This window comes from Schistocerca serialis, chromosome 5, assembly GCF_023864345.2.
Source record: "Schistocerca serialis cubense isolate TAMUIC-IGC-003099 chromosome 5, iqSchSeri2.2, whole genome shotgun sequence".
In the NCBI taxonomy this organism is placed as follows: Eukaryota; Metazoa; Arthropoda; class Insecta; order Orthoptera; family Acrididae; genus Schistocerca; species Schistocerca serialis.
The window spans coordinates 65597395-65621747 of record NC_064642.1 but is presented as its reverse complement, the minus strand read 5'-3'; the positions used below and the strand labels follow the sequence as shown (position 1 = coordinate 65621747).

General features: G+C 43.7%; 1 protein-coding gene across 1 annotated transcript in view; it reads right to left on the bottom strand.

The window, feature by feature from the left end:
* Positions 1-24353, bottom strand: part of LOC126481079 (atrial natriuretic peptide receptor 1-like) — a 1220509-nt gene that overhangs the window by 343336 nt on the left and 852820 nt on the right. Inside the window, exon 8 of the mRNA XM_050104566.1 lies at positions 11129-11255. Coding sequence (XP_049960523.1) covers positions 11129-11255 — 127 coding nt within the window. The remainder of the gene's footprint in view (positions 1-11128; positions 11256-24353) is intronic.

Below are 24353 nucleotides of genomic sequence, written 5' to 3'. Positions count from 1 at the left end.
TATCTGTGGTTAAATGATGTTGCCCACCAAATCCACAGTAACATCATTTGATTGCATATTACAAGCTATAAGTATACACTACTGTACAAAGGATCTACATAAACCAACAATGTCGAAAGAAGCTAAAATAATATTAATAACAATGAAAATTATTTCTGGCTTAATTTCATTTAATGAAACATTTTTACGTTTTAAATATCTGAGTAAAGAGTACCCACTGAAGATGGCACAAAGGTGCCGACACATGTTTCGGTTTGTATGAGAATACTGTTGTTCTCATAACGCAAAAGACCATATGAGGCGATGCAGTCTATTTAGCCACTTGAAAGTTTGCAGTCATATAGTTGTGGTACACTCGCGATGAATATTCACATGAGATGAGAGGGGAACACTGATATGTCTTCCATCACCTCTCAGTATCGAATGTTACTTAACTATATTCCCGATCATATGCAACTGTCCATCTGCATGCTCGCCTAGAGCAGACAGACAACACTTACTGCCAGCAAAACAGTGTGCTATCTTATCGCTTCCGAATTACGTAGGAATAGTTTGAGGAACGCTACAATGGCATGACGGTACGTGCGTCTTCTCTCTTCAAGTGCTCTAACTTCTATCCTGTTGAATACAACTGGGAAAAACTGAGTCATATCTGCATCTCTTCGATCCTACTCGAAACGAAGGTTTCATTTAAATAAGACATTTTTGACTCCCTGGTAGAATATTACTTTCACATGTTAACCTAGGATAATGAACATGAAACTCTTGCTGAGTAATGGGAGAAAGGCAATAAGTGGTAAAAAATCATATTATTAATAATTTTGGGAAAAATTATTTCGTGGTCGCTATTAAGCATGTCAGAGCTACCACCCAGTTTTGCATCCTGATGGATACAGTACCTGGAAACTGACGTTAATATGGTGGTGTGGAGTCCCACAACCAGCTTTTGTCAGAATACACTTGGTGTTAGTCATTTGTTTTAATGTATTCATTCTAGACTGAAGTGTTCCCAGATGCGCCACACCACTGTTATGAACTTTATCACTGATGATTTTAAAGCATTTTAGGAAATTATTTCTCCCATACACAGTGGCTATAACATAATTTGAAAAATATATTTTGTTTTTAGTTCGCTGATCAATGCTTTGATTGATAAATTGAATTCATGTGACAGTGTGGTTATTTATTACCATTTTTTTACATCTGTCTGTTAGATATAACTTTTTCAATCGGTTTTACACCGACTTCCCAGTGAGCTGACTTGAAACTTAGCTCAGAACTGGATGACAGTGCAATGTTAACTCGTTTTCTTGTCGGTCGTTGGGTATCGCTGTGGGCGTGGGTAGAAAAGGTTGGTAACACCCGACATCTCGGCTGCCCTGCTGGACTAGTGTGTTGTACAGGTGGGAGCGGAATAGGTACCAGGTGGTACGCAAGTGGATGGGCATGGCTGAGCAGAGAGAGGAGGGAAGAGGAGATGCTTATTGCTTTCTTTTCTGTCTGGCTGTTTGGTACAAAGTTGGAGTTTCATTTTAAACTAATTTCCCATTTAACTACAGACTTCAAACTTTAAACATAGCTCATTCCTGTATGACTTCAGACGTAAAACATAGCTCATAACTAGATGACAAGGCAATATTAAATCACTGCAACACATGAAATGCACAACTGATGCATGAATAGTTCACCTCCTTACTATTACACTTCTTACTATTTCATGTATGAATAGTTCACCACCTTACTATTACTTATTGCATGAGTCCCACAGTTTTCGTTTTAAATTTTACAGGTATTTTCATAGCTATTAAAAATGTACAGTCACAAATTCCCATGTCTACGTATATAGGGTTGGGACTCTGTATGGTGCTAGGAGATATTATTTTGTACTTTTTGGTCTGTTTTTAAAATATGCTATATTAAAAATCCACTTTTATTTAAAAAATTATTTTCGATAGCTTTACCTAGTATGCAGTTCTTAAATCATCGTGTGAGGCTGGAAAAAACTTTTACAATTGATTTATCACTTTGTCTTCCGTTGTTTTATGAGAGGCGCCCGTAATGAAAAAACTTACTAAATGCAGGTACATCACAATCGTACGAGGTGTGTGAGGAAGTAATGAGACAGACTTTTTAGCTGCATTTTTTTTTAAATTTTTTCAAACAACAATACTGTCCTCTTCAGAGTAGTTCCTTTCGTCATCTATATCCTGGCGAAGTCGCTTTTCCCAAGTTTGGTAACAGCGCCAAAAGGCTTCAACTGGCAGGGCCTTTAACATGTCGGTCTTATCCTTTTGAATACACGCATTCGACGTTTTCATTGGTTTTTGAAGCTAGAGGTCTCTCTTGTCCTTCCAAAACTGATTTGCACCAAGTAAAAAACTTGTGCTCTTGGTGAGAAATGTCACCCATAGACTTGTTTCAACTTTCCAAAGGTCACACTCGCAGATTCGCCAAGTTTAACGCAAAACTTGATAGCATAATGCTAATCTACACTCCTGGAAATGGAAAAAAGAACACATTGACACCGGTGTGTCAGACCCACCATACTTGCTCTGGACACTGCGACAGGGCTGTACAAGCAATGATCACACGCACGGCACAGCGGACACACCAGGAACCGCGGTGTTGGCCGTCGAATGGCGCTAGCTGCGCAGCATTTGTGCACCGCCGCCGTCAGTGTCAGCCAGTTTGCCGTGGCATACGGAGCTCCATCGCAGTCTTTAACACTGGTAGCATGCCGCGACAGCGTGGGCGTGAACCGTATGTGCAGTTGACGGACTTTGAGCGAGGGCGTATAGTGGGCATGCGGGAGGCCAAGTGGACGTACCGCCGAATTGCTCAACACGTGCGGCGTGAGGTCTCCACAGTACATCGATGTTGTCGCCAGTGGTCGGCGGAAGGTGCACGTGCCCGTCGACCTGGGACCGGACCGCAGCGACGCACGGATGCACGCCAAGACCGTAGGATCCTACACAGTGCCGTAGGGGACCGCACCGCCACTTCCCAGCAAATTAGGGACGCTGTTGCTCCTGGGGTATCGGCGAGGACCATTCGCAACCGTCTCCATGAAGCTGGGCTACGGTCCCGCACACCGTTAGGCCGTCTTCCGCTCACGCCCCAACATCGTGCAGCCCGCCTCCAGTGGTGTCGCGACAGGCGTGAATGGAGGGACGAATGGAGACGAGTCGTCTTCAGCGATGAGAGTCGCTTCTGCCTTGGTGCCAATGATGGTCGTATGCGTGTTTGGCGCCGTGCAGGTGAGCACCACAATCAGGACTGCATACGACCGAGGCACACAGGGCCAACACCCGGCATCATGGTGTGGGGAGCGATCTCCTACACTGGCCGTACACCACTGGTGAACGTCGAGGGGACACTGAATAGTGCACGGTACATCCAAACCGTCATCGAACCCATTGTTCTACCATTCCTAGACCGGCAAGGGAACTTGCTGTTCCAACAGGACAATGCACGTCCGCATGTATCCCGTGCCACCCAACGCGCTCTAGAAGGTGTAAGTCAACTACCCTGGCCAGCAAGATCTCCGGATCTGTCCCCCATTGAGCATGTTTGGGACTGGATGAAGCGTCGTCTCACGCGGTCTGCACGTCCAGCACGAACGCTGGTCCAACTGAGGCGCCAGGTGGAAATGGCATGGCAAGCCGTTCCACAGGACTACATCCAGCATCTCTACGATCGTCTCCATGGGAAAATAGCTGCCTGCATTGCTGCGAAAGGTGGATATACACTGTACTAGTGCCGACATTGTGCATGCTCTGTCAGTGTGATCATATGTTGTATCTGACCCCAGGAATGTGTCAATAAAGTTTCCCCTTCCTGGGACAATGAATTCACGGTGTTCTTATTTCAATTTCCAGGAGTGTATATTCCGCTGTTCCACTTTACGTAACACACAACTTCACTGCTGGCGCTCACAATAAATCACGTGATGGCTGTACGAGCTGAAACTCGGACTGAGCGTCTGGAAGGGACGAACATACCTGTCTCCCCTTAGGAAATCATAGTGTCGTCACATGGATCGCAGGTTTGAGAGTCTCATTGCTCTTCTTTCACACCTCGTAGGGCCCCAGATATGAGTGTCATACTAGTAACTTAAATTTTCTAGGTTCTTTTTTATTTGAGGCTCCTGACTGCGGTACTTCACCATAACAGAATTACAAAACAAACATAAGCTTACTTAATCGCTCGGGTTTTAATTAAATTCAAGCCTCACTTTTTAAGAAACTAAGGCGGCACAAGGTTTGGATGCCGTTTGAGCTATCACGGATCAGGAGAGATCCGTAATTATTTCGTACACTCGTGATGTCCATCTGAGAACGCATCCGCCTCACCCGCCACAAACGTGAAAGAAGTGCTATACGTTACTGGATAGACGTAATTAATTCCTATATTGATTAGTATAGTTACGTATTTTCTAAGCTGTATCGTGTATAATACGTCTGTCTTTTCTTTGTTCGCTTCTACTAAAAAAAAATTATGCTGTCTGACAGCAGAAAAGACTGTAGTTCCACTTCCTGAGAGCACACAGATATTTTTCTGGAACATTTTACAGATGTGGTCAACAAACGATACTAATTGTGCAGTTCCACTGGTACTCTACAGCAATTCATCGGCTGCTAAGCCTAATACGCGTAGCTCGTGAGAAGATAGATATCATACTGTAGAAAGGTGGAAGCTGAAGTTGGTTACAAATCCTTCTTTTTATGTTTTGGTGGAGATGAGGACTACTGTTCACGAACAACAAATCATCCACCAGGTTACTTCGATGTCTTACAGTGTGTGAGAACAACAGACTGCTCATAGAATTGCCTTCACCAGGTATGACGGATAATTCGGAAGCTTCTAATGCCATGCTTCTTTGCATTTATTCTGCACTTATCCATACAACTCGAATACTGGGTTACGATTCACAAGAATTCGTAACGATCACAGATGCTACACTGACTGAACAGTAAACACTTACGGCTCTTTAGGGGAATATAAATGTCAAACGAAAATTGTTCAAATGGCTCTGAGCACTATGGAACTTAACGTCTGAGGTGATCAGTCCCCTAGAACTCAGAACTACTTAAACCTAACTAACCTAAAGACATCACACACATCCATGCCCGCGGCAGGATTCGAATCTGCGACCGTAGCAGCAGTGCGGTTCCGGACTGAAGTGCCTAGAACTGCTCGGCCGTAGCAACCAGCAAATGTCAAACGAAATGGACAAGAACTTACACACGTCCGGCATTATTCTCGATTATCATTAATGAATATGGGATGTGATTCCCATTATATGGACAGGTGTATCAGCAAAGGTTACTTAATTTTAATAGTGTATATGAGTACCGCCTTTGACATTTTACGTGTGTACATTGTGCATCTCAGCAATAACCACGTATTTCGCAATAATTAACATATCATTATCAAGCAAACATTAACGTGCTACCGTGTTCACGATGTTTCCCAGCGCCTGTGTGTCTCGTGTTTTTAAGGAGCAGCTTTGCAAACGCGCCAGAGAGCGCTTACTGGCTGGGGGCCTTTCACCGTGGATTACTTTCATAAACAACGGTAACGAGTAGGCCGCAAGAAGCAATATGCGGCCTGCCGTAATTCACGCAGACGGCGTCTACCGCGCCGTGACGCGCTCAGCAGGTCATTCGGCGAACAAATCATGAGCGCCAGAGAGGAACGTGTGAAGGCTCGGGATCAGGGTAACGCGTTTATTACCTCCTGCCACGCGCGAGGCCGCGATCCTAAACACAGCCGGCGCCTGTCAGTCGCTGGGCGAAGCAGTTCCTCTGAAGTCACGGTACCAGCGTACGGTAGACCCTAGGATAAGTGGTGCTGCTACCACCTGCAACAGTCTCGCAACAAATTATAGAGTAACGTTAAGAGGTACGAAGATCGTATTTCGTAGGATTACACGGTAGATCCAAAATTTGTCTCTTACTTAAGAGAGGAAACTAGACTCAATGACAAGCTGGCGTTCTACACGTTACAACAACACTCATTTACTTCTCGTTACGTCAACATTTTGGAGTAGAAGAACATAATCAGCCTGTAAATGCATGCTTCTAACTGAATATAACGGTTCTACCGACGCCCCACGTGTTTAATTTCTAGATATGCAACCAATTCTTCGGATTTATTGCACACATTATCCACGTAAGAGGAATTTGGTTACCGTCAGGCGCTGTTAAAAAAAAGCCTCCAGTCGTATGAAATTTGGGTTTGTGGTTGATCGGTTTTGTTATGAATGTATTTTAAGATCAATAAACTCTCTCTGATGTGATATTTGGGATGCAGAAGATCCGTAAATCCCAAAATATCAGACGGGTCTGCGTTTGGTGGATATAGGGTGGCGTATCCTTTGGGAGAAAGTAGCCATGAATAAGGACGGGCACGTCAAAGTAACTGGAGCTGCACTGTGCGGTCCCACACATAGTCAAAGGCTAGATGCACTTTGGAACGCACCCGACGAAGGACAAGGTAGGTCACTGCAGGAAATACTTCGCAACATAGTGGGTGCGCATATTGAGAAGCAGTTTAGCCATTGTTACGAAGTCTTTCCTTGTCGATCCAGTACGCACTCCTTCCTTGGCAAGGTATCGCTGAACTCATGAATCTTAGTTCAGAGTAGGAAGCTGATGACGAAAAGGATATGCTGCTATTATTATACACTGAGCGCCAAAGAAACTAGTATAGGCATGCGTATTCAAGTACAGAGATACGTAAACAGGCAGAATACGGCGCTGCGGTCGGCAACGCCTATATAAGACAATTCGGAGCAGTTGTTACAGCGGTTATCGATGCTAAAATGTCAGGTTATCAATATTTAATCGAATTCGAAAGTGGTGTTATAGTCGGCGCACGACCGATGGGGTACAGCATAAGGCAGCGATGAAGTGGGGATTTTCCCGTACGACCGTTTCAGCAGTGTACCGAGAATATCAGGAATCCGGTAAAAAATGAAATCTTCCACGTCGCTTGGCCTCAAAAAGATCCTGCGAAACGGGGCTAACGATAAATGAAGAAAATCGTTCGACGTGACGGAAGTGCAACCGTTCCACAAATTGCTGCGGATTTCAGTGGTGAGCCATCAACAAGTGTTAGTGTGCCGACTATTCAACGAAACATCACCGATATGGGCTTTCGGAGCCGAAGGCCCACTCGTGTGCCCTTGATGATTGCACGAGCCGGCCGGGGTGGCCGAGCGGTTCTAGGCACTACAGTCTGGAACAGCTCAACCGCTACGTCGCAGGTTCGGATCCTGCCTCGGGCATGGATGTGTGTGATGTCCTTATGTTGGTTAGGTTTAAGTAGTTCTAAGTTCTAGGGGACTGATGACTTCAGAAGTTAAGTTCCACAGTGCTCAGAGCCATTTGACCCATTTTGACTGCACGACACACAGCTTTATGCCTCGCCTGCGCCCGTCAACAGCGAAATTGGACTGTTGATGACTGGAAACATGTTGCATGGTTGGAGTCTGGAGTGATACGGGACCCGTGATACGTCTAGACACGACTCTGACAAGTGACACGTACGTAAGCATCGTTTCTGACCACCTGCATCCATTCGTGTCCACTTTGCATTCCGACGACGTGGGCAATTCCAGCAGGACAATGCGACATCCCACACATCTAGAACTGCTACGGAGTGGCTTCAGCAACAGTCTTCTGAGTTTAAACACTTCCGCTGGCCACCGATTGCCCCAGACATGAACATTATTGGGCATATCTGGGATGGCTTGCTACGTGCTCTTCAGAAGAGTTCTCCACCGCGTCGCTCTCTTACGGATTTATGGACAGTCGTGCAGGATTCATGGTGTCAGTTCCCTCCAGCACAACTTCAGACATTAGTCGAGTACCTGTCACGTCGTGCTGCGGCCCTTCTGCGTGCTCGCGGGTGCCTACACGATATTAGGCAGATGTACCAGTTTCTTTGGCTCTTCAGTGTATAACACTTGAAAATGGAACAGATCAGAATGGAAAATCGAATATATGAACAAGAGAAATACTCGTTGCGAATTCGCTTTTACAACTCGAGTTTTCTGATACCAAGTTCACTAACTACTCTTGTTTAGACCATAGTCAGTTGCACGAGGTTAACGAGCTCGTGCTGAAATCTATGTTTTCTGAAGGGTAAATTCTCAAAAACCCACTGGAAGTGAGGAAAAAGCCGCTGTGTTCTTGAGTTAAGTTGTACTGAATTTGTTAGAAAGTAAATACACAAACGAGAGTTGTATAGGTTACTTTGGAAAATTAATTAAGGGAATTGTTACTGTTAATGAGTTGAGCGTATGATCCAGCAGCTGTACTTGAAAGTACGCCCACTAAGTTCTGAAAAAGTGTCGAAAACGTACGGCTGGCTTCCGACGAGTACACTGTATATGAAACTCTTGCGAGGTGGTTCAAATTCGCGAGCTGGATGACTGCGAATTCCCGGGTGAAATGCCTCAGTCTGCGAAATCGCTTCAAGTATTTTACCTCGGATGAAATGTTGATTTCTTTGTGGCATATATTTTGTCGTTTGGTACATTGACATGAAGAAATGACAGAGAATGTCACTGGCAGATTTTGAGGCTTACGTTCAGTAGCCCTTCGTTCATTCTGCGCGATTGAATGTTGTATAAGCTTCAAAACATCGAGTTTCTTCATTTTCTTTGGTTGTTGTTTACTAGATCGGTGCTTCATTAATGAGGAAATGTCCGATTCTGCAGGATCCTCTGTTTGAGATACAGCTTCCTCGTAAGTATTAGTATTTCCGGTATCTTCACCTATTTTTTCGTCAGTCTGTGACACCACACCGTTAGAGCACTCGTGGCGGTCGGGCAGGAAAGCGATGTGGCTGGCTCTGCGCGCCGAAAGTGCTGCAGTGTTCAGCCCTTTGCCTCAATTTGCGCTCACCACAGCACTCGTCCAACAGCCAACAAGTTGTGCAGCTTCAGAAATGTGCGTGCCGAGCTTCCGGGCGATCGCAATCTGCCCTCAGTCAAACCTAGATACGTCGCGTGCCTTCCGCATTCTACACACGGGCTGCACGCTCACTGATAGACCACGTACCGTGCGTGTGCCTGACTAGCAGTCATTCGTCGTCAGATGATTTTGTCATCGCCTGGATGAGTTTTTATCGATAGTAGGTCGGTGATCATAAAGTTCTGACTGATTTCTGTAATGACAACATTTGTAAAACGTGGTTCTATAATCTCTCTGAGCCGTGGTAAAAATTCCTGTTTTGAAGAGCGCGCCGTTGTGTGAAGCAGTCGCCCTCCATTTCTGGCGGTGGCGCCGCTGTGGCAATCGCAGCTTTGGTGTCTCCCTCTGGTGGGAAAGGGGAAAGGTTGCCTGTTCGCGTGCATTTAAGGGGCGCTATGAGCTCGCCAGGGGGAGCTGTTCAGCCGGAGTCAGTCGGAGTCAGTCTGGGGGCAGTCTGGGTCAGTCTCTCGTCCGCATTTGTTAGGCAGTTAGTGTCTGTCTGTCGTTCGGAGTGCTAGTATGTCTGTCGTTCGGATCAATCTATAAAGCCGGATAAATGAGAGTCTTTCCACTCCGCCAGTAAGAGAACCCAGCGAGTGGTCGCCCGGTCGGGTCCTAGTTACCGCATCTGAGTCTGCGCGTTAGGCCGCCAGTCTGCTCAAGTTGCTCAGACAATGGTCATTGGCCATTGGCGGTTGGATCGATCGGTTGGTCGGTCGCGCACTGAGACACTAGATGACTTGTCCGCCTTGAGCGGCGGTGCATGTGAGGTCGGCACGTGAGTCCAGTGGGCCGCGCCGTATAGCAAGGAGAGTGGCTTCGAGAGCAACGGGAGTCAACCCAAGACATCAGTCTGGCCTGTGCGAGTTGCGACGCCGTGGTGTAACTGGTTCTCCGAGCGCTTCTGGGCCCCTTCAGTTACCATCTTTTGGAGCTTGGCTCGGTCCTTTCCTGGTGCAAGGATGTCGTTTTGCCAGTGAGTGTGTTTCCTCTGCATGGTTGGGTCCGAGCCAGTATTTCCACCGTCGTGTGTCTGGAAGTGAGTGGGAGACGCACCAGTAGGGCAGTCGCGACGGAGCAGCAGTCGCGGACGGAGCAGCGGGCAGTCGGTCGGTTGGTGGGCACCAGGAAAGACCGAAGATCGGCGCGCCTTCCTCCGTCCGTTGAAGCGGTTGGCAGCGGACGGTTCGGCAGTTTTTTAGAAGATAAGTGCTTTACTCTTGTTAAATTTTACATGTTTTCTTGTTCAGTCTCTTGTCCCCAGCTTGCTCGTCTGTCTCTCGTCCGCATTTGTTTGGCAGTCAGTGTCTGTCTGTCGTTCGGAGCTGCCTCTGTCATGTTTTCGGATTTGGTGTGTTAACGAATTTATTGCTTGGAGTGTAATGGCTTAATTCCTGAAACATGTTTTGATCTTGCTTATCATCTTGAGAGCCGGTATCTGTGTACTGTAGAGCATCTTAACTGGTTTGGCCAGCCGTGTAGGATTTTATATAAGATTGCATTTCATAGGCTCTTATTTAAATGGTCATTTTAGTATATAAAGTTGCCACCCTTCCACCGTAAGACTTTTCTTGAAGTTAAAATCAACTTGTAACTTGATATTGAGAGGGTGCTTTCTGCTTATAATTTTAAACCTGTTTCTTAAAAAAAAAGGTTTTAGGAACAAAATTCCCATTTGTTAAAAGCAATTTCATTTTGATTTCAACAGTTACTCCCTGGCAACTACTTCCATGCTCACATAGTCTGATTAAATGTGTTAATGTTCTTGATGAATCGCTAGTAAATAAAGTAAATTCTTAAGAAAAAGTTTTGAAAGTAAATTCAAGATTCACTCTCAAAGAGAAAAAGTCACATTATCTTGCATGTATAGACGTATTTTCTTATTCCTCTCCCTTTGTTTGACATTGAGCGTGTTATGGATCTGCCCAGGGAGAATACTGAAACCAGTGAACACAGCGATCTTCTGCTTAATGAGTTTGTGGCACAAATATTACGGACACAGCGAAAGTAATGAACAGGTCTCTGAACTGTGTAGTTTATCACGGTCAAGTTTGCTCGGGTAGCGGCGTGGTGCTTTGTGACATGTCTTGCCGTGTCGTGCTAAGGTATAAGATAGAGAGATAGGACATTTTCTTTGGACTCACCAGCTGACTGCCGCGCTTGGCGAGGCTGTAGAGGCTGCCGCGCGTGCGCCCGTGCGGCATCACCGTCAAGTCGGACCACTGCACCCGCCACGTCATGGACGCGATCTCCGCTTCCAGCTTGTACCGCCTGCAACACACAGCAAACACTTTGCTCTCATGGCTGCTCCTACCTGCTACAACGCGTTACGTAATCCCCTTGATTAAAAAAATTTCAATCACCACATGGCGTGTCTCGCAGCGGCAGGTGGTGGCTCTCAACAGTTCCGCAATAGACAACCCAAACAACCACCCCGACCTGTCACACCCCTTTCCATTGTTGCATATTTGTGTATCCTTGCAGAATGTACTTCAGAAGTGGTGGTCAATATCCAGGGATACGACAGGAGTGATCATTCGAAAGCAAAAACTCAAGTAGACATGGGCTCTAAAACGCATACCTTCAGAGCTGTTACATGGATACAGAAGAATGCTGAAGATTAGATGGGTAGATCACATAACAAATGTTCAAATGTGTGTGAAATCTTATGGGACTTAACTGCTAAGGTCATCACTCCCTAAGCTTACACACTACTTAACCTAAATTATCCTAAGGACAAACACACACACCCATGCCTGAGGGAGGACTCGAACCTCCGCCGGGATCAGCCGCACAGTTCATGACTGCAGCGCCTGAGACCGCTCGGCTAATCCCGTGTAAGTAGGCTGTTTAGATTTTTATATTGGTAACGCCACGTAGCGCTCTGTATGAAAATCACTGGCTGTGCTGTGTGCAGTCTGTGGCTAGTTTGCATTGTAGTCTGCCATTGTAGTGTTCGGCATCTGGATGTGAACAGCGCGAAGCGTTGCGCAGTTGGAGGTGAGCCGCCAGCAGTGGTGGATGTGGGGAGAGAGATGGCGGAGTTTCGAAATTTGTAAGACTGGATGTCAGGAACTGCTATGTATATTATGACTTTTGAAAACTATTAAGGTAAATACATTGTTTGTTCTCTATCAAAATCTTTCATTTGCTAACTATGTCTATCAGTAGTTAGTGCCTTTAGTAGTTTGAATCTTTTATTTAGCTGGCAGTGGTGGCGCTCGCTGTATTGCAGTAGTTCGAGTAACGAAGATTTTTGTGAGGTAAGTGATTTGTGTAAGGTATAGGTTAATGTTAGTCAGGGCCATTCTTTTGTAGGGATTTTTGAAAGTCAGATTGCGTTGCGCCAAAAATATTGTGTGTCAGTTTAAGGACAGTCATATATAATTTTTGTAAGGGGACGTTTCACCCGCTCGGCACATAACTAATGAGGAGGTATTGAACAAAACTGGAGAGAAGAGAAATTTGTGGCACAACTTGACTAGAAGAATGGATCGGATGGTAGGGCATATTCTGAGGCATCAAGGGATCACCAATTTAGTATTGGAAGGCAGCGTGGAGGGTAAAAATAGTAGAGGGAGACCAACAGATGAATACACTAAACAGATTCAGAAGGATGTAGGTTGCAGTGGGTACTGGGAGATGAAGAACCTTGCACAGGATAGAGTAGCATGGAGAGCTGCATCAAACCAGTCTCTGGATTGAAGACCACAACAACAACAACAACAACAAGATCTATGAGCAATTCTTTATCTCAGATACTGTGAAACAGATGTCTTGTACTGCAAGCTCTTTGCTTTCCATATTTAGGGAAGTGTAGTATGGACCAAAACAAGAAAAAATGCAAAGTAAACATGTGCTCAAAAATGCATATCTTAAAACTTCATGAGCACTTGTTCAGTAGAACAGTTGTGTTCCAAAGTAGCGAAGATGAACAAGTGCTCATAGCTCTTAAGGTATGAATTTTTGAGCACCTGTTTACTGGATTTTTTGTTTTGTTTTGGTCGACTTCCCAAAACATCTTCGTCCTACACTAGAAGAGCTTGCAGTAGAAGACAAAATGACCACAAGCTCCTCCATACCCGCATCGAGTGACACCCTTTGGGTGAGGATGACAGAGTGGTCGGTCGGTGTCGTTGGGCCTTCCGACGCGTGATCGGACGAAGCTTTTCCATAAGAGCAGGACCACAATCCCATACCAAATGTGCAGTGTATTTCCCATGCAACATAAATATGAGTGTATGCTATTTTGTCAAAAACAGACATTTTGAGACCGTGGCTGTGTATAGAATATGGGTTGACTCTTACACAGAAGATTACAGCAACCAACCACTTTTTACAATACTATTTATTTATTTAAACAGCGCCGTCGCCGGTTTCGAACAACCAGGTTCCTCTTCAGACGGCTAGTTCACGTTTTAATTAAATTTCGCCTTTTGTTTTCCCACCTGACAAGATTTCCTTGGGGTGGTGGTGCCCTACAATCAAAACAAGATGTGAGAGAATATCTTCTTAATTGTAAGTTAAAACAACATGTGAGACAACGTCTTCTTAACTGTAAGTTAACTCTAAATTAAAAAGGCGTTGTATCACATCTTGTTTTGATTGCAGGGCACCACCACCCCTAGGAAATTTTGTCGGGTGGGGAAACAAAAAGGAAATCTAATGTAAAACGTGAACTAGTCGTCTGAAGATGAACATGGAGGTAACTGCGCTGTTTAAATAAATAAATAGCATTGTAAAAAGTGGCTGGTTGCTGTAATCTTCTGCGCAAGAGGTGACCCATACAATATGAGTGTAATTTTGACATTCACTTATCGCATCTCCACCTTCCATGTGGATCTTAAAAACAAATCGCACGGAGGCGGATGAGGGCAAAATAATAGAAGTCTTCAGTCAGAAAGAGACACACACTGTGTAGCGATTAAATGGCTGTCGTAACAATAACCGATGACCTCTAATGTGCAGTTTAGGTAGGAAGAATTACCTACTGTTTTGTCATAACTAATAATTACAGCAATCACTCGGGAAAGAGTATTTTAGAGCTGGAGCGCTGAGTAACAGCAGGAAATCTCTTAACATTGCAGTTGCGCTAAGCTTTTTATCGAAGAAACGGTAGGAGAAAAGTGGCAAGAAGTTAAGCAAAGGGGTAATACGAAGAATCGCGTGCTTATTTTACATGACCTCAATCTCCTTCGAGCCAGACAGAGCGATAATAAGCGTCGTAATCGAGCTAGATGTGCCAGTAATAGAAACGATGGTCCCGTAAAACAGAGAGAATTAACGTTCCCTGTCCTTCCGATGGGCCATTTCTTACGAATGAACTGACGAACTTATAGTGACGTCACACGCTGTTTCTTCCCCCGACGTAATGGGAATCGAGGTTATACTCTGTCGGCAACGAATTTAATGTTACATCATGACTAGAAAGAAGAACTGTGGCTTTCCGCTCTACATGCTGAGATGTAATTATAGCATTTTTGGAATATCCAGTACTTGGAGGAACAAACACATTTTAAAAACTGAAATGCACGATATAGATGTTCCACAATAACATTTATGGTATTGTTCGTAGTGAACCAATTTCGGATTTCGAGGCCATCCTCAGGAAAGTTATCAGACACGTTGTTTGGATGTGGCTTATAATGACGAAAGTCAGATCACAACGAATTATAAAACAAATATGGTTGTGGAACATCAATACTGTGAATTTCAGTTTTAAACACAATTGTAGAGTTGAGACAGGCATACTACACGAAGGAGATTACAGCAAAATAAGCTTACAAAAGACATGGCAAGACTAAACATGATCTCATAATCTCATTTTGACATTCCCTTCAGCATGAATCAATCGAAGTAGATACTGGAATATTACTCCACTATCGCTTTATTATTATAACTGATTTGTGTTTTATGCCTCGTACACAGTCAAGTAAACAGAAAATAAAAAAGTGTACAATGGGACGGAGGAGGAAGAACAGCTCAGATATTTGTCCATTTAATAATCAGCATAACGTTTTTCTGTAATGTGTTTCTAGGCTTCAGAACGGTTAACCAAGAAGATGTGTCTGCAAGTCGCATCTCCTGTGAGTTTCCACAGCTAAACCACCTTCCATGGTTATAGCCTGTGTTGAATCAGCTCTCATTAATATTCTGTTACCACTGCTTGTTATGCACTATGACAATACTTTGATACCAATGTAATAATTAACAGTTTCGAAAAGGTAAAACATTTTCCGTAACGAACTGACTTTGCTGCCAAATGCAGACTCCTACGACGGCCAATAAACGTCCGAGCAGTACCCACGATGGCTCTTCTCCATAATACAGGCTTCAGTAAACCTTGCTACCTTTAAGTTGCGGGCACCCGCTGAAACCAGTGAGCAGATGGAATTCTCGACAGGTAGACGAGACGGAAATTCCACGACAAGTTGACGAGGTAAGCTCGGAACTCAGGCGGCCGACGGGGAACAGTTGGAACTGCAACCACAAAATCCAATTCTGTTGCCGAGGAATGAACATCGGCGACCGTCTAGACCACAACGCGCCTAGCTTTCAGGTTAACAAACGTGATAAGAACACGAAATTTGTTGACAGAATTAACAACGACTTTTGCTTAGCCATAGCTAAAGTTTGTACAAAAATTGTAAAAAAGGAGGATATGCAGGAAGGAGAAAAACGATTCACAGGAAAATAGCTATATATTCTTAATAGTAACTTCGAAAAAAATAAAGTTATAGAATTATTTTTTTAACAGAACACTGTATCTCCAGCCTCTTTAACTTGAAAATGGAAAAGACTTAAGAAGAGCGTGATCAGTAGGACGAGAATTTTTAGTGTTTGCCGACAATATCGTTCTTATACTGCAGGACAAAGATGAACTAATAAGAGCAACTAAACTGCTAGAAAAAGAGACCCAAAAGGTTAATCTGAGGATTAATCGAGATAAAACAGACTCTATGATTGTAACAATAAACAATGAAGGGGAAGAAACGAAGGCAACAGTGGAAATGGCAGGCATGAAATTTACAATGATTAGATCTATCAAATATCCTGGAAGTACCAACAGTAACATGGAGGAGAATATAATGAACCGGAAAAAATCTGTGGAGAGCTGTCTATTATTATCAGTGGACGAGCTATTCAACGCCTAACTAACAGGAATACTAGGCGTTTACCGAACAGTTATCGTTCGGCCGACATCGATGTATCGTTCTGATACAAAGGCACTGAACAAGAAGATGGAGAGAAAAAGGTGTTAAGAAAGATCTTTGGACCTTAGTCAGAAAATGGAATTTGCAGAAGAAGGAAAAACAGAAACCCACGTGTTGGTTAATGAACCAGATGTGACACCTGTAATGAAGAGAAGAAGAACTAAGTGGCTAGGACATGTACCGCGAAGAGAAGAAAGGGTGATGAAGGCGCTAGAAGGGAAACCGCAAGGTTGGTACAACAAGACTGAGGTGGATAGACGATGTCAAGAAACACCTGGAGAACCTGAAAGCACATGAGAACACAGGTAGCCACAGAGACCAACGGGTGAGGCTAGGGAGTGAAGCAATGAACCTACTTCGGTTAGTGATGCCAACTAAGTAAAGTAAAGTAGTTATTTTTTTTGTTGGCAGTCGTGATACGCAGTCAAGATCCCGCGCGACAGTACCGTATCACGCTGCTAGAGAAGCCAAAACGATTGGCTCGGACAGCTGACGAAGTGAAGTGTTGTGCGTTACCTGAATTTGAACGGGAAGAACGCTGCACAAATCCGTGCTAAGTTGGTGGAAGTGCACAGCAACATTGCACTCTCGTATGACACAGTGGCTACGTGGCTCAAGCCCTTCCATATGGGTGAAGTAAGTTTAATGACGAATAATGAAGTTGCAGACCATCTCTCCTAACAATCTGGAATCGCCAGAGCAATGGAGGGCTTGGTGTTCTAATATCGCCATATCACAAACGAAACGATAGAGGAAAAAGTGAAAATCAGTGGCAGATCAGTTTTCACCATCGTGCTCGAGACAAATTTTACCGCCATCTGTGTTGCCTGGTTGCTCACAGCCATTCAGAAAGCCCACCGAACCAGGACCGCACCAGAAATGTTGCAGCTGTCTGAGGCCAATCCAGATATCTTCTTTAGCAGCGTAATCACGATGGACGATTGCTCGGTGTATCAACATGAACCTGAACAAATGGCCAAAGAACGTCGTGGGAACATGTGGGTTCACCACTGCCGAAAACGGCGAAGACGCAGCCGTCATCAGGCATGGTGACGCTGAGTATCACGGTGTGTAAAAGGGAAACATCACAGGAGGATTCTGGCTAAATCCGTAGCGAGTTTAACGGAGAAATTCAAGACGAAGCGTGGCTGATAGCTGTTTGTGAAGATGTTTTCAATCCACCCAACAACTCCCAGCTGCTTCTTCACAGGAGAATTACATAAACTACTTCTTTTGATTATAAAATTTTGTTTCTCTCGTGTCTCCCGCCGGTATATTCCTGACATGACACCAAATGACGCCGTCTTCTTCCGTAGAATGGAGAAAACATTGTGTGATAACCATTTACATAATGACGACGCTCTTAGTTTCGACTTGCAACGTTTTCCGAACAGCCAGAATAAGGTGCGCAACAATCAAAGTCTCGGCCAATGGTCGACCTTCCTTTAAATAGTGTACATCACCGTAGTAATAATGTGTTAACCTGATCTCGTTAAGTTTCAATGAATGAACTGAAGTGTGCTAGACAACAGTGATCAACTGCGCAAGTTGGATTGTGAGCTAACAGAAAGTAATTAAATTTTCTGTGGAACTCAAAATCAATGAAACTGCTCTCTAAAACATGCTTTGTGCCGTTACTCAAACATGCAGAAACGAAAATCAAGAAAATTAAGTGGACATCATTTTCTGGCAACTTATGGGAATTCAGCCAGGTAATATTTACAGCGACCGCCGATATTTCGGCGAGAGTAAACCCCGTCATTACATGAATATGGCGGGGTGTACTCCAGCCGAAATATCGGGAGAGGGGGGGGGGAAGGGGTGTTCTCCCGCCGAAATATCGGCGGTCTTTGTAAATATCATGTGGCTGAGTTCCCATAATTTGTTTGGAACTCGTATATTCCAGGAGAAACTCAGGTCTCATCATTTTCTGGTGTTAAATACAGCTGGCGCAAGTATATAGTACCTACATAATTGAATAACAATTGTACAAGAACCCAGAAACGCACTCAGTTACTCGCAACACACTAACGCGCACCACCCTCGGAACTCGCATTCTATTGTAAACAAGCCAGCCCCGCACTCGTGTACACCAGCTGCCAAATTCGAAAACCGCGGGTGTGGTTCTTGGACAATCAGTACAAAGCACACTTACCGTACGTTCACACGCACACGGTAAAACGGCAGGCTGCAAAGCTATTCGTTACAGAAAAACATTTATTTACTACGTGGGAAAGGAGAATTGCGAAATCTGGCAGATTCACTGAATGAATGGGAACGGGTGTGATTATTATTTTAATAAGCAACAGAAGAATTATAGGTTGGGAGGAGCGCAGCAAACAACAATACATTTATATGCTGGTACCGCGTACCATGTAGGAATTATCAGAATTTCCCGGAAATCGCTAAATGTGATGTACATGTACAGGCAAATAAATGATTACAATTTCAGGAAAACTGGATGACATATTCAAGAAAAAGAGCCTTTCAAACTGAGCAAGTCGATGCCGAGTCCACCTATGGCCGTTATGGAAGCAATAATTTGGTTTAGTACTGACTGATAGAGCTGTTGGATGTCCTCCTGAGGGCTGTCGTGCCAAATTGTGGCCAATTGGTGCGTTAGATTGTCAAAATCTGAAGGTGGTATTCGAGCCTTGCCAGTAATGCTGGAAACATTCCCAATTGGTGAGAGATCTGGCAACCTTACTGGCAAAGCTAGGGTTTGGCAAGCAATTGAATCTCAATGTAGACAAGTGTAATGTGCTGCGAATACACAGAAAGAAAGATCCCTTATCATTTAGCTACAATATAGCAGGTCAGCAACTGGAAGCAGTTAATTCCATAAATCATCTGGGAGTACGCATTAGGAGTGATTTAAAATGGAATGATCATATAAAGTTGATCGTCGGTAAAGTAGATGCCAGACTGAGATTCGTTGGAAGAATCCTAAGGAAAAGCAATCCGAAAACAAAGGAAGTAGGTTACAGTACGCTTGTTCGCCCACCGCTTGAATACTGCTCAGCAGTGTGGGATCCGTACCAGACAGGGTACATAGAAGAGATAGAGAAGATCCAACGGAGAGCAGCGCGCTTCGTTACAGGATCATTTAGTAATCGCGAAAGCGTTACGCAGATGATAGATAAACTACTGTGGAAGACTCTGCAGGAGAGACGCTCAGTAGCTCGGTACGGGCATTTGTTGAAGTTTCGAGAACATACCTTCACCGAGGAGTCAAGCAGTATATTGCTCTCTCCTACGTATATCTCGCGAAGAGACCATGAGGATAAAACCAGAGAGATTAGAGCCCACACAGAGGCATACCGACAATACTTCTTTCCACTGGAATAGAAGGGAGAACCGATAGAGGTACTCAAGGTACCCTCCGCCACACACCGTCAGTTGGGTTGCGGAGTATGGATGTAGACAAGCGGAGTATGGATGTAGACAAGCAGTAGAACCGGCGCCATGTGCGTGCGGGAATTATCTTGGTGACATGAAGCCAAGAATGACTTGCCATCAAGGGCAATAAAACGAGGCGTAGAATATCGATGACATTCACTGTGCTGTATCAGTGGCTCGGATGACAACCCGGCATACGACCCTACTTTAAGGAGTGACCGCATGGGACAGTATTTCATTTCATATCAGAATCCCTTTGGTATCGCGCTCCTATGTCTTCTATGGTGTTCTTTTTTTTATCATATCAGAACCCCTTTGGTATTGGTATCCTATGTCCTACATGGTGTTCTCTTTTTTTGGATCATCAGTCATCTGAATGATTTGATACGGCGTGCCTCTGCTTCCTCTCCTCTGTCAACATCTTAGTCTCGGAGTAGTCTCGGAGTAACACTTGGATCCTAAGTCCTCAATTAGCTTCTGGATGTATTGCAATATCCGTCTTCCCCTATACCTTTTACCCTCTACAGCTCCCTCTAGTATCATCTGCTTGGAAAACTTCCACTTTTCTTATCAGTTCATCTGATTTTCATCATCTTTTTTATAGCACCACGTCTCAAGCGCTTCGACTCTCTTCTTTTCCCGTCTTCCCGAAGTCCGAGACTCACTTCCATACAATCCTGTGCTCTAAACGTACGTTTTCAGAAATTTCTCCTTAAAATTAAGACCAATGTTTGATAGCAGTAAACTTACATTGACCGGGGTACCCCCTTTGCTTGTATTAACACTCTATTTACGTCTTCCTTACTGCAGCCGTCATAAATTACATTGCTTCCATGGTAGGAGAAATCCTCCACTTCGTGGTCCCCAACTCTGAAGTTAACTTTATAACTAATGTCATATCTGACACTCCTCATTACATCCATATTTCTTCGGTTTATTCTCAAGCTATATTCTGTCGTCAGCAGACTGTTAGGTCCGTTCACTATGTCCTGTACCCTCACTTTCACTGAGGTTATCAACTGCATCAGCGAAACTTGTCGCTTATATTCTTTCACCTAGAATTTTAATCCCACTCCTAAACATATCTTTTATTTGCGTCATTCTTTCTTCGAGTTATAGATTAAAAAATAGGACGAAATGTTCCATCCCTCTTTTACACCCTTTTTAATACGAGCATTTCGTTCTTGCTCTTCCATTCTTCTTGTCCCTTCTTACTCTAATCCCATAGCTTACACCTTTTTTTTCGTTAATGTCGAACATCTTGCACCATTTCACACTGGCGAACGCTTTTTATAGCTCGATAAATCCTATGATCGTGTCTTGATTTTTGATAAGTCTTGCTTACATTATCAAACGCAACTATTCCGAATTGGTATTTTCCCGAAAGCCAGACCGATCGTCACCTAAGAGCTCCTCAGTTTTCTTTTCCAATCTTCTGTATATTATTCGTGTCAGCAACGTGAATGCATGGCCTACTGAGTTGGTTGTGCAATAATTCTCACATTACCTCCCTTGTTACCTTCGTAATTCCGTGGTTGACATTTTCCCGAAAGTCTGGTGCTCTTTCAACACTTTCCTAGATTCTACACACCAACTCAAATAGCCATTCGGTGCCATTTACGCTAGTGGTTTTACAAATTCCGATGGAATTTCATCTACGTTTGCTGGCTTATTTTATTGCATGTCTCCCGCAGCTCTTTCAATCTGTAACTGTACTAATGAACCTAGGTATGTTTGCAGGTGAGGATATTCAGCCGCCATGTGATTGTTAAAATTCATGGTGAACCTTAGCTGTCCTTCAATCTGCACAATTCGCAGCTAGTTTCGGTCAAATGACCATTGTCAAGCTAAGCTGCCGTTTATGCCAGCTTAGCTTGATAATGGTCAATCAACCGAACGTAGTTGCGAATTGTGCAGAATAAATGACAGCTGAAGGTTCACCATGAATTTTAACAATACTAATCAATATCCTTACGTTTTCCAAAGAGATTTCCTTTTCTCCTTCCATCACGTCACCTGACAGTTCCTCCCCCTTCTACCTTTACTCTCTCACCTTCTCACCTTCGTATTAACAGCGCAACTACTTCAGTAATCTTGGTGTTGAGACCTTTGCTTTTAACATCTCTGAAGGCTGTTTTGAATTTTATACGTTTTATACGTGCTGGATCAGTCCTTCTGACTACGATTCTTTTCCGAATTCCTTCACATTTTTCCTGTTGCCATTTCGTTTTAGCTTCCCTGCATTTCGTCCATTTCATTCCTAAGTGGCTTATATTACTGTTTTCCAGTCTTTTCCTGCGCATTTTTGTGCTTCCTTCTTTCGTCGATCAACTGAATTATTTCGCCTGTTCCTCAAAGATTCTTCGTAGATGCCTACCTTGTACCTACGTTTGTCTGTCCAGATCTTGTTATATTCCGTTTTACAGATGTGCGCTCGTCATCAGCTGAACTGCCTACTCTGCTATTCATTATCATGGTACTACTCATAAGTAAATGCATCCTAAGACAGGAACACTGCCTCGGGCATGGATGTGTGTGATGTCCTTAGGTTAGTTTGGTTTAATTAGTTCTAAGTTCTAGGGGTCTGATGACCTTAGAAGTTAAGTCCCGTAGTGCTCAGAGACATTTGATCCATTTTAGCCGGCCGCGGTGGTCTAGCGGTTCTAGGCGCGCAGTCCGGAACCGCGTGACTGCTACGGTCGCGGGTTCGAATCCTGCCTCGGGCATGGATGTGTGTGATGTCCTTAGGTTAGTTGGGTTTAATTAGTTCTAAGTTCTAGGGGACTGATGACCACAGATGTTAAGTCCCATAGTGCTCAGAGCCATTTTTTTATCCTTTTTTGAAGAGAGAAACACTTGTTGTAAAATATACGAGCTGTAACATTTTCGTAGTTGTTATAAGGCTTGGGTAAAACTAAAACGTATGTACGTTTCAAGTCAAGTCATAGAAAAACCTCTGAAAATGAGGTGTTTAAAGTGCAGTGTTCCCAGTATTTGATCTTATCCCTCTATTTTGCTTACTATAGACTGAAATACTCTTCGGCGTCTTCTCCTATGCTTTGCCAGACAAATACAACTGATGATAATCCGACGACTGAAATCAGTTTCCCGCTTAACTGTGCATATTGTAAGAACTGCTTCTCATCATGAAGTAAAGACACCAGCGATCAATTTACATCCCCTATCGCTCTTTTCTCCAACAATTTCTCTTCCTCTGATATATTTGTGGAGGGCCGGTCATCACACACGTGGAATGACGATGCTGTCAGGAAACCGCCAGGTTCATTCGCAGTGTTTGGGCAGAACGGACCCTCCGTCAAAAGCCCTTTCAATAGTTTCGCGGTGCGTTAAAAGGGCTTTTCATCTGTCGCCCACACGCATTTGTCTTTCCGGGCGCTTTCAACACCTGCCAATCGCAGCAGTTTGTGGAATTCACTTTCCTAGCTATTCCTTCCCGGTCGTGAATAGACGGCACGTCAGTTGCTTTTTAAAGCTGACATTCTGCTTCCGACATCTCAACAACTTCCAACAAATTCTGCAATTCCCCTAAAAGCCACCGTTCAAAGTAAATGCATGGTAAACTGTACCAGCATTTACTTTTCTAACGTGTTTACGATTAGCAAGAGGTCAGTGAAAGAAACGAAAAAATTATGTATAAACATATAGTCCTTAGTTGTCGTGGGGACGCATATAATATCGAAATTCACTTTTGTCTTTTACTTCAAAACTTAACAGAAGTTAAAATGATTGCAAAGAAAATGTAAATACTGTTAGCCGAAAATGTTGGAATAAACTGATTCGGCAAAGAGCATAAAGGGACACCGCAACTAAATTACTTGAACAGGTGTGGAAGATGAAAGTGACAAACCAGTTCGTTGCTGCCTTGTCACTTTCCGCTAGAAAGCAAGAGAAACGTTGATATTTCCTCCCAACATAATTATGGCGACGAGCAGAGAGAAAAAGTCGACCGTGTCAAATACTTGGATTTCAACGTGACAGTAAATTCAGTTTCGAGGAGCATGCCACGCAGTTACAGAAGCTTATAAACATATCTTTATTTGCCGTTCAGTTTTTATTAGAAATAGGTTACATAAAAAATAAGATGTATGTTACATTTCGTTTGGTTATATTCCGCATACTTTTTAACGGTAACTCACCAAGCGGCGGTAAAGTTTTTGCGAGACCTGAAGCGTATAATATTAATTAATTGTGGCTTCAAGTGAAGAGTACCTTGCAAAAATTTGTTCAAGGAACTATGAATGCGACCTTCTGTTTTTAATGTGTTTGGTTTTCATCAAATCTGTCGTGAAAACTCTACCTGTTTTTAAAGCCAACAGCTTAGTTCGTCGCGTCAACAGTAGAAACAAGAATAATTAAAAGAATAATTTAAAGTCGCTTCCTTTGGTCCAGAAGAGTGTCTGCCCTACATGAACAGGCACTTTCAGTAACCAGCGAGGAAATCCAAAATTTCGGCTACAAACAAAGTTTTGTTTAAGAGTGCAATGGCCATCTCCAGTTACCCCACTGACGAATTTGTTACTGTAACCAATTATTTTGTATGTTACTCATAATATCAAATACCGTGAATGTTACGCAAAATCAGAATTTTTCACATCCTCAATACAGTAATGTGTCCAATTAAGTGTTGTGAACTGCTTTCTGTTTGGTAATGTGTAGCTGCAAGAATTACGTTATCACTTTCCAGTACGTACAGCACACTTACATATTTGTGAAAGTTCAGTATTATCTCTTAAAT